This window comes from Colius striatus, chromosome 8, assembly GCF_028858725.1.
Source record: "Colius striatus isolate bColStr4 chromosome 8, bColStr4.1.hap1, whole genome shotgun sequence".
NCBI classification, from domain to species: Eukaryota; Metazoa; Chordata; class Aves; order Coliiformes; family Coliidae; genus Colius; species Colius striatus.
Genome location: NC_084766.1, coordinates 14,059,762 through 14,071,058, shown reverse-complemented (window position 1 = coordinate 14,071,058; position 11,297 = coordinate 14,059,762). Strand labels below are relative to the sequence as shown.

At 47.0% G+C, this 11,297-nt stretch overlaps 1 protein-coding gene across 2 annotated transcripts in view; it reads right to left on the bottom strand.

The window, feature by feature from the left end:
* HK1 (hexokinase 1) overlaps window positions 1–11,297 on the bottom strand; it is a 38,430-nt gene that overhangs the window by 3,838 nt on the left and 23,295 nt on the right. Inside the window, exons 9-17 of one of the 2 annotated variants that reach the window (XM_062000987.1) lie at window positions 10,974–11,207; window positions 9,095–9,399; window positions 8,393–8,541; window positions 8,171–8,290; window positions 6,852–6,947; window positions 5,786–5,885; window positions 3,254–3,437; window positions 1,054–1,209; window positions 95–328 (exon numbers count right to left, since the gene is read on the bottom strand). In XM_062000987.1, the coding sequence (XP_061856971.1) occupies window positions 95–328; window positions 1,054–1,209; window positions 3,254–3,437; window positions 5,786–5,885; window positions 6,852–6,947; window positions 8,171–8,290; window positions 8,393–8,541; window positions 9,095–9,399; window positions 10,974–11,207 (1,578 nt within the window). Of the gene's footprint in view, window positions 1–94; window positions 329–1,053; window positions 1,210–3,253; window positions 3,438–4,173; window positions 4,451–5,785; window positions 5,886–6,851; window positions 6,948–8,170; window positions 8,291–8,392; window positions 8,542–9,094; window positions 9,400–10,973; window positions 11,208–11,297 lie in introns of those variants that run through there. The other variant, XM_062000988.1, reaches the window with a different exon arrangement.

Sequence of the window (11,297 nt, the reverse complement as noted above, 5' to 3'; positions counted from 1 at the left end):
TAAGAAGGACCATTTTGGTGCGCCAAGAGAAATGATGCACAAGCAATGTGCTACAGATCGCAGGCAAACGAATGCTGGGAAGGCGAATACTCACTGTGGATGTAGTTTGTACAGGGTCCCATCCACACCAACCGTTATTTCCAGGTGCTCTAATCCTCTGTTCTCCCTAATTTTATCGACCACGGCAGCCATCCCAGCGCCGCAGAGCTGAGCTGCTCGCCTCGACACCGCTCCGCACACCGTCTTGACGATGATACTGTCATCACAGGTGCTGTTGAGCCCCAGTTGCTGGAGGATGGCTCTCACCTGCAGCAAGGCTAACCTGTCACTGCACAAGCAGAAGAGCATAGTGTTAAAGGTTTCACTCAGTCAAGCCACTGCCACAAACCCCACGGCATCAAAGGCTGCATCCACACACCCACATCAGGCTGCAGCCTTCCCTGCCAGTGCAAGACACCTCAGGGAATGCAACTTCCTTCACCCCAGCACCATGCTGCAGTACAGGAGAGGGGCGCAGGCAGAGAGCGAGGCTGCGAGTCCAGCTCTGCATTTCCTCCCTTCCTTTTTTCTTACCAAAGGCAGTTTCAGGAAACTATAGTTCATGAACAACTTGGATATTTTTCCCCCCCATAAAGACTCAACAGGCTTTGAGATTACTTCAAAACACAAAGTCCGAGCAATAAAGACACAAAAATAACCAGTAAAGAAGTGCTCATCGAGCCAATGTTCAATCCCATTCAACAATTATAGCTAGAAAAACACGGAGGACACGAGAAAATATCTCCATTTCCAAGCAAGAAAATAAAATGACACAGCAAGGGAATCCTTGATAGCCCTTCCCCTGATTTAGCACTGAGCACTGGTAGAAATTCAGATGATGTTGTAAAGGGCCCTTCTGCACATGCACAAGCTCTTACTGAAACCAAAATTACCTCTGAAGAACCAAGCCATGCTCTCCAGCTGCCTCATTCCCCATCCCCTCCACCAGTATCACCAGATGATCGTTATCACACTGTTTCACCCTTAACAGCCTCCCATGCAGGGCTCCCTTACCTCTCAATCTGAGAAAGGAACTTGGTTTCAAAGATATGCCTGGTCTTCAGCGTCTCTGAAATCTGGCCTCTGAAGAGGAACCCCCGTTTGGTGAAGTCGATCAAAATATTGCGGACTATTTCCCCCAGGTACATCCCACTGATCATTTTCTCATACCTGCAATGAAAGGCAGCAGCACAGCTCAGAGGGATGCTGCTCACACATTTGCAAAGGCAGCACAGTAGCCGTGGCATCCTGCCCACACACAGCAGGGGCACAAACCACACAACCCCATTTATGCAGAACAGACATTTGGACAATACAAGCATGAAAACCCAGGGGGAGATGTTGTGAGCCCATCTACAAACAATTCATCTATTCCTCACTACCACAATCCCTCAGTCAGGCTGTTGTATGTGAAGGCTTGTACTTCTCCACAACGGAAGAAATGAAAACCCATCATTGGAGAGCAGAACAGTGCTGAGAGAAAAGCCAAGTTTGCCATGCATCTCCCAGTCACAGCCCTGAGTGGACCCCAGGGAAAGGGGACCCCAGCTTGTCTCCACTGCACAACATTTGGGAGTCCTCTTGAAGCACGGCTAGGACCTTCAACATAAAATGCTCAGTGGGTCCATGCAGCAAAATTACAGGAAAATCTCAAGGTACAGTCACTGTGAGTGCAGTGTTTTTAGGGGAGTCTTGTGCTGCAAAACCCCGTGAAAGATAAAAGATGTTGAAAAGGTCTGTCCAGCAAGGATCATAAAGGATCCAGCACGGATACAGGATCACTGACCTGTAAACTGGCAAGCTGGGGGCCCAGGGCTGGTTTATGCTTTCCAGTTAATTCCAGTACCTGGCTTCCAGTAGAGAATCAACAGTCCCAAAACTTGCCATCTTGAACCCCTCTTGCCCCTCACTTTGCACACAGGACCAGAGTTTCCCACTTGCAGGTTTGCCTCCAGGCTAGAGAGGGAATATCTTCCACCTGCACACCAGTTCTTGGCTACCAGTGATGCTTGGCACCAGTACAGGGCAGCCCTGTGCTGAGGAGGGTAGGAGTCTGCTTTGCAATCCTTCCCTCTCCAGCATCATTCTGGTTTGAATGGAAAACTTTGGGATCTGTGAGCTGTGCCCTTACCAATGAGAACTGAACACTTTTCCACTTCCCGAAAAGTGCATTCAGAGCTGCATCCTTTGTTTCACCTCCTGAAGCTCTAATGCAGTGTTTCTGTCCTGGATTGCATGGAGCACAGCACACCACGCTGCTGGAAGCAGGCCATGTAGTCCATCTAATACTATGAGCTCTCTCAGGCTTGTACCCGGCAAGTCTCCTCCCTCTTGAGTGCCTCTGTCTGGAATAAATTATTCCCCCTGGCAGCCTCCACTGCTGCCTTTGGCTGCTTACTCCATGCCAACTCTGCTGCTGCGTCAGGCTTGCTCAGCGTCTGCCTCCCTGGGTCTGTTTGAGCCCTAACTTCTAAAGAGCTTCCCGAAGGACCCGCCAAATTGTCTACATCCCCCAGGTTCTCAGGGAGATTCAATCTAGTCACAAAATCTTTTTTAAAAGTTCCTGGCATCAAAGCATTGCTGCAGGGAAATTATGAACAATTGCAGCAGTCTCAGCCCAGTTTTATCGGGGCTGGGTACACCTCCTCTTCAGCCCTTTCTTGAAGGGGATGGGGAAGCACTTGCCCAAACAAGAGCTAGACCCTCAAAAGGGGACCAACCTCTAAGGCCAAGAAAGGCAGGTCCTCTAACATCACATATTTCATCCAGAAAAAATGATGGAAATAACAGCTGGCTGCTAGAAAGCTCCTCACTGCTTTACAGTGAGCAGCTCCAAGCTCCAACCATGTACACTGGGCTAGGCTGAGGCATTCTAGAGTCCTCTACAAAAGAGAGTTTTGCTGAAAGAGATTAAACTGAGACCAAAAGCAAAAGAATGACAAGCCGTCTTAACCTCTCAAAAAGGGTCTTTTAGTAATTTCAAGACTTGAAGTTCCCACCAAAAACTCTCCTGCAGTCCCATGGCAGCAAATAAGCTGCAAAAAACGGAGTGACTAGGAAAAGCACAGAAGAAGGAGATCCCATGGGATAGCAGGGCTGCAGTCATTTTCCACTCTTAACCTCTCCCTTCTCTGACTGGGAGAAATCCACTTCTCTCTGAAAAGCATTTAAGGCAGCCTGGCTTGTACTTAGCACATCATTTATCCTGCAGTACCTTTGCTTTCCGGCATTTAGTGAATAGTCATCAACTGCTTTGTCATATATTGTCCTGATATCGTCCAGGCACCCGTTGTCCCCAAAGGCTCCCCACTCCGTGTTCACACACATCCGGCCTTGTTCACCATCCACCATCTCTATGTTCCTCATCTCTTCCATGTAACAGGCGTTGCTGCCAGTTCCTGAAGGAAGAGAATACTAAAATCACTCTTTGTTTGGAACAAAACAACACTAGAACAAACACAACAGTTCTGACAAAACCTTCTGGGGGTGAACTTGAAGGTGCTTTTTCTGAAAGAAGTCAAATTATCATTTGAAACATCATCAACACTCCCCTCCCTTATAATAATAAATAATCCTCAACTGAAGGAGAATATTACTGCTGCAGTGCACCGTTCAGGGTGGCAAGAGGCTCACCCAGGCCAGCTGGGCTGAGGGCCCCATGCTACAGGGAGGAGCAGCAGTGTAGCACTTTTGGCACACCAACCTTCTGAACCCAAAATCACAGCAAGCAACCAGATGGATTTTGAACTTAGGAATCTCCTTCCACAAAGCCCACGGACCCAACTAAATTCAGATGAAAATCTGCTGAACTAAAAACCTCAGCAAGTTCTGAGGCATCAGCCAAAGAAAAACCCAGGAGTTTCACCAGCTAATTGCAGGGTATTTTTTACTACTTGCTTGGTTTTGGGGTTGGTTTTTTTTTGTTGATTCCAATTGCTTAAATAGTTCCTCTGTCAAGAAGGTTACTTCCACGTTGATACGAAGCCATATCTGATTCTGCTTAAAGGGGATCCTAAGGAGCATGCCAATTACAAAGTCATGTACACAGAGGCCTTGGGGAGCAAAGCTTTATTAGCAGAGAGGCAGCTTTTAATGCTAGCTGGCACAAAGGTTTTCTGAAAGTTGTCTACTGACCTCAACCCTGCATCACAGATTCGGCACCAGTTAAATCAGTAAGCCCATTTTCCTCTGATTTCTTAGGGTATTATATCAACGAAGACTGAGCCAAAATAGATCCTTCCACAGTACTCCTCTGCTGCAGGAGAGCTGAGCCACAGCACAGGGTCTGGAGACTGAGACACACAGGTTTGCAGGACCAAACCAGACCAAACCCAGGTGCAGATCACCAGCACTGACCAGCCTCCCAATGCCAGTCCTCATCATCCAGAATGAGCTGAGTAAGGGCTCTCTGAATATGTGGATACCTATTAAATACAGGCTGTTAGACTGACAAGCTTTTAGATGATGTCCTGTTGCCAGCAGATGAAAAGCAGAAACCTGGTCCCATCAACAACTGTTTCAGCAGCGGAGACTCAAAGCACTGGCTCTCCTGGGCAGGAAAGGTGTCACCAGGCAGACAGGGCACCAGCATGACACGAAATTGTACTTGCAAGAGTATTTTTCCCTGCCAAGCAACAGCAGGAAAGTTCACCCACCTCCCTGCACTGGGGAGAGCAGGGTGACTGACAGCTCATGCAGGCCCCTCAGCAAGCACCATCAGCCTGGCCAGGGACGTTCAGGCAGTGCAGAGGGAGCTGGCAGAGCCTTGGGACTTTAGGTCTCATTATCCCAGATACACCCAGGCCACCCCAACCCTGTGCTCTGCACACAGACATGCTGGCTGGAGAGCATATCTGGCAGGGCTGCAGCAGTCAGTCATCAGAGGATGCTCTCAGCACCCCAAGGACACATTGTCCTTCCTGCAGGGAATTCTGTCCCTAAGAACACGCCACTGAACGAGCTGTGCAGATATGGCTTCCTACGCACACTGCACTGTGCTGACTCATCCTGGATGTTTTCCAACTGTCTGGAGGAGAAATCGGTGGTGTTTTCTTTTCCTACAACCCATCTCATAACTGAAAGCGCTCTTAAAGGTTGCAGATGCCTCGTCCCTTTCTCTCCCACTGAAAACTCATTTCTCTGGAGAGCTTTGGGAATTCACACTATCTTATGCCTGAGGCACCCCAGGAAAAGCATTTGCAAAGACACTGGCATTAGCCTTTGGAATTATTTCAGCTGTCTCACTGCTGGGAAGGGAGATGTCAGTCACTGCACTTTGTCTATCAGAGCCTTCCATCATGTGCCATTTGGGAATTGTGGCTGTGCTTTACAAGTTTATTCTGAGAGAACACATGTTTGAGGGAAGCTGTGGGTTACCTGAACACTCTGGTAGGGAACCTCTTACAGGCTAAACAGATACTCCAAGAAGCTGGTGAAGCTACCTGAGCCTATGTTTGTTTGCTTCAGATGCAGCACAGTACATTTCCCAGATAAAACAGGCAGGATTTGTTCAGCATTACAGCCTCTGCTTATCTCAACTGCCCGTGGACAGAACTAAGCTGCTGTTGAATTTTGCTCTTAACTTGCTTCTGAAGGGAGAGCTTTTAGTCTCAAAATCTTTCAGTCCTGAACACCTTAGCTGTATTTTCAGTTAATCACAGGGATGTCTCCACAAGAACACACACAGATGTGTTGAAAAGTTGGTTAATAAGAAAGTGCCAAATAAAAAGCAGCTCAAAACACGTACCCACAATGAGCCCGATTTCACAGTTTGGGTCCTCATAGGCACAAGTCATCATTGTGCCCACCGTATCATTCACCACAGCCACCACATCCAAATCAAACTCCTTTGGAAGAGAGAAATATATCAGTGAGAACTCCAGCTTTGGGGCAAGCCCTCACACCAAAGGGGAGGCTGTCAAAACATGCTGGAAGCAAACAATTGAATGTATCAACCGAATGTAACAGCCTGATTTTACACGTGCAAAAATAGGAACTTAATCTACCAGCAGGTCACTAAGACTCCTCACATGCTATACTTACAATAGACTATGTCTTCAGAAGAAACCATATTCCTGGCTGCTCTCTTTGGCTCAGGTATATTTAAGTACAGATCTTGTATATAGACAGGCACACGGTAGAGGCTATGGCCATTCTCTATTACAGCAGTGTGGTAGCAAATTCAGCAGAGCAAAGGTTTTTCAAATCTCCTTTTCACTGGCTGATAAAAGTTCTGCAAAATTACTGCTCTCCTCAGGGTTTTGGCTAAGCTGCTTCAGGCTTTTTCAAAATCAAAGGATGGCAGGGGAGAAAACTACCATTTAAGGTGCACTGAGGTGCATTTCTACAATCACTATATTGAAAACTTCTGCTTTCCCCGTGCTCTGATACAGTGAAAATTACCACAGGGTTAGAAAGAATCCTTGAAAGTTCTGCCAAATGTAGAAAGACAGAATCCTCTAGGGAAAAAAAAAAAAACCCAAGAAGCAATGAAACAAAGTCCCTGCTGTAGCTGATTTTGAGTATCAGTTTCATTTTGGGGGCTGAACTCTCCCACTGCACACATCCTACATGGTGGTCAGGCTACATGTCAGCATCAGAGCCAGCACAGCCACACAGCATCAGAGGCTGCTGTATCTGGACCCGGTGCAAGGCAAACATTTTCTGTGCAGGAAAAGAGGCACAGCCCATGTCCTCAAGGCACACAAACCCTGCGAGAGGGAGCCAGCCTGACACACGAGGCCTGTCAAGTCTGGAGGGGAGGGCAAAGAGGAGGAGAAAAAGAAAAGAAAATCAAAAGAAAAACAAATCACCTCTCTTCTCTTTATTCCTTCTCTGAGCAAATACACCACATCTTCTCCCTCACAGTCTGTAGCTTTGAAGCCTTTTGTCCAGTTGAGAAGGATACCCTAAAAAGAATATAAGTAGGTTATCAAATTTCCTGGCACACTACAGATTGCCTCCCAAATCCTACAACCCTCTAAGGGAATATCATTGAGCATTTTTATCTGGTAACTTCCCTGCATTTGCCCACCTCCCCAGTTCACAAAAGGACAAAATCACAGTGCTTCACACAGGTGAGCACAGGTTGTTACACACTGTAGCTCCAATCCCACAGTCCCAGCAAGCAGTCAAGAATATTTAAGGCCAGCTGGTACACAAACTCATAGGGGGCCCTCAGCTGAAGTATTCACCAGTATCCACTGACATGGGTGCTATGTTTTGCTGAACAATCTGTCATCTCTCTGTCACACTCTGTAGTCCCCCTGGCTTGACCCAAAGCCTATTATAATCAGCAAGATATCAGTGTTTTAGAGCTGGGCATTTGAACATTGCTCCTAACATTACCACCTATTTCCTTCTTCCTTACATATGAATATTCGTCATTTTGGCTAAGACTCAAATGCTACTCTGTAAACTTGACATTTCAAATGCTTCAGTGGGAGGTTATGCAGAGAAGTCTCTAGAAGAAGGAATCATGCTTGGTCTCCAAATTTCCAGAGCAATACAACAAACTAAGGAAAAAAAGTGTGACAGGAACAAACTTAAAAGAGAAAAAAAAAGTGACAGAAAATACAACTGTCTTCAAAAATAGTGCTAAGTAGACAAAAACCTATTAACAGCTGCACAGGTGGATCTGGAGGAAGTGTGTGGCAGTGAAGAAGTTGAACACGAAAGCAAAAAGCTAAAGTGTAAACTAGACAGGGACTTGCTGCAGGCTACACTGTCACCCTTAGGGGTGACAGTGGAGCGGGCCCTGGTCCATCCACTCAGACCAGATCAGCTGGGAAACACGAGCTGGCAGCAGAGATGGGCTTTTGCTTACTGCTTGCAAAACAAGGCAAGGATCACAGGCCAGCAGGTTTATATGACTGCAAATAACACAATACCTTAAAAAAGGGATAGCATCACCATGGAAAATTTAAATGCTCTTATCTGTCACAGCCATGGCCTGAGCAGAACTTGCATTACTACCTTTAAAGGAACTATTTATAGGAGCAGCTGTAGTGGTCAGGGTCAGAGCATGAACCCTCCCCTTGTACAACCTCCCTGAAAGTGTCACATACGAAGGCTGAGAAATAAGGCCTAGCATAAGCATAAAAGCAGATTCAAAAGATACTAAGGAACTTACAGCATCCAGACTGGTCTGCTTGCAAGGGAAGGAAAATGTGAAGCCAAGAGGAAGACGAGCGCCTTTTATCCCCATATAATCCAGGAAGTCAGAAATGCAGGTAACGATGTGATCGAACAGCTTTAAAGAGAAAAGTCATGCATTTGAAGTTGTACATGTTACATACTCTGAAGAGGTTTTTAAAAAGCAGCAGTGCTGCAAAGAAGAAACACAAATACTCACCTCTTCTCCCGTTCCCTGCATCACTTCTATAGGAATGGCATAGATCTTATTGTGCATCTCAACCGTTCTCCTTTTACCGCTGCGGATCTTCACCAGCAAAACTCTGAAGTTTGTCCCTCCAAGGTCAAGTGCCAGGAAGTCTCCATTCTCTGTAAAAGAATATGTGTGTATATTTAAAGAACCATAAGCAGAATCTTTAAAAAGTGCTTCCACCAGAAAGGAACTTTAACCTAAAATCTCTCCAACTTGGTTGGGAAGATATTCATCAAAGGAGGATTTCAGATGCTGCTCTGACTATTCTAGAACTTTTTCTTTTTTTCCTGTGGTTTTTGGTTTTGTTTTGTTCTAAAACAACAAGAGAATGAGGACCCATACAACTGTTCCCTGAGAGAAAGCAGAAATTTAGCCAGTCACCCAGAAATGCAAAGAAACACCCAGGCTGTGCAAAAAGGGTTTGGATGAGTTTGGGTTATAAGCTCAGCTGTGGTTTTCACTCTCCCCAAGCTGCGGTTTGCCTGCAACTTGGGGCAAGGACGTGGGGCCAGGCTGCCAGCAACCAGCACAAGTGTGGTGCAGGGTAAGATTTCCTTCTTTGCACAGCTCAGGAGGTTGCTTTTTCACTGCACCAGACCTGCTCACACTCTACCAAGCCCCCCACTGCTGGGAGCCAGCACCCTCACCCCAGCAAGGGCATGCCTCTACCTGTGCCATCCGGCGTGCTGCGGACGAACGTGGGCAGCATTTTCACTTTGGCAGTCTCGTGAGTCTTCTTCTTCAGTCCCGCTTCCATCTCCGCCCTCATCCTCTTTTTCACCTGCAGCAGCTGCTCGTGGGTGAGCTTGAACTCGGCCAGAGTCTCATCGATGAGGCGGTGCTGCTCGGACAGCCGGTAGGCCACGGCCGTCACCATGGCGGCTCCCTTCCCACTGCCGCTCTCTGACAGCAGGAACCGCACCTCCGAGTCGGGCACCAAGCGCCGCGTGGTTTTGTGCAAGCGCCGGGCGTACCTGTGGGGAGGAGAGGCTGCAAGTCCCATGGCTGCTTTGCCCAGCTCCCTCCGCCCCAAAATCTGTGCTGCCAACACAGACCAACAGCAAGGAGAGCAAGGAGCTCGGTCACACCCAAGGAGGGAAGAACTGCTCTTCCCTGTCAGTTTTCCAGTGGCCTCTTGCCTCCTGAATTTCTCTGAAAAGCCAGCAAAAAGCAGTGGGAAGCACCTGAACCTGACCCTAGGTGGGAGCAACTCCTGTACTCCAGTGTTCCATGCCCTCTCCTGGGGTCATCAAGTTGACCTGAACTCATTGGTTTAGATGGTGTGGGGAAATGGTTCAGAAACAAAAAAGTGCTCATCTGTGTTACCTTAACACCCTAGACCTGCCCATCTGGAAAAGCTAGTTAATATAGCACTCTTGGAAATGTTTTTGTTTGCCAAAATATTACATTTTTCTTTAACTAGTTTATGAAACATTAAACATATTTCTCCCTTCCAAAGTCTCCTCATGAATGACAGACTTCCCAGCCAGCCCCAGTGCCAAGGAATGTCCTGCGTGCTGTGCTTCTGCTCTTCTTCTCTAACCACAGCTATATCCTACAGCTGAAACTAGAAGCTGACCTGTTATTACCAGTTAATATTTACTAAATAAAAGCCTTTGCCATGTGTGCATAAACCACACCTGCACACCACATATTTCTTCCCTTCCTTTACTCTGACCTTGGAAACCAGCACACACAGGCCAGCAGCCACTCCCAAACACCCACAGCATTAGGGCTGAGGTTATTTTTGACACTAAGACTCACACTAAACTCTGTTACCTGGACCAGGTACACCCATGGCAGAAGAGAACAACCTAGTTTCTGGTTTCTACATAAATCTGAACAGTTGTTTGATTGAAAATGTAACTTTCAAGAAAGGACAACCCAAGACAAAACCAGTTTTCAAAAGGCCACTAAAATGTAAGCAGCCATTTTTCCCCTAGTTTCCGGGTATCTCTTCAGACAAAACTGGAAAAAATAGGGTCAAGCACAGTCATTTTTCAACACAAATGAGTTTAAACTGAAAATGGAGATCAAGGTGCATTAATGCAGGTCTCCTCAAAGCCTAATCCACAGGCACAAAGTAGTATTTTGTACTAAGAAACTTCCATTCCAAGAGGTCTACTGAAATCCCTGAAGGTATATATTGAAACCACCACAGTTTTCACCAATGTTGCAGTATCCAATTACTCGGGGGTTTGGTTCTTTTCTTTGTGGTTTTGTTGTTTTCATAAAATCTCACCCTACCTCTCCACTTAAACACAACTTTCTACTAAGCTGGATGTGTTCCTATGCGACCTGATCTAGATGAACCTGCTTCTGCAGGGGGGTTGGACTAGATGATCTCTAAAGGTCCCTTCCAACCCCTACCATTCTATGATTCTATGATAAGCTCCTCACCCCAAATGAAACCTCCATGCCCACGTTTCAGTTTCCTTATCTCACAGCCAAATCTCATGCCTGGGTGATGTCCTGAGGCTACACATTCAACCCTTCGCAAACTAGAGGCCGTGGCAGGCGAAACGTTTTAAGAGCAGGAGGGACTTACTGTGGATGCATCTTATAGAGGGAGCCATCAACCCCCACAGTGGTGCGGAGGCGGCCGACCCCTTTGTTATCCCGCAGCTGGTTGAGGATGGCACCCAGGGTGGAGGCCACCAGGTTGGCTGAGCGGAAGGACACGATGGTGCAGACGTGCTGGACAGCAATGCAATCCTCATGGGACGGCTCCACCCCCAGGCGGGTTAAGATTTCTTTGGCTTTGTTCAAACCTTCTTTGCTCCTACAAAGAGAGTGCAGCAAAGGGTATTCCTTAGTGGGGGAGCTATAAAATATAGGACTGAGGTACATCCAACCATGGAGGTGTCTGCCA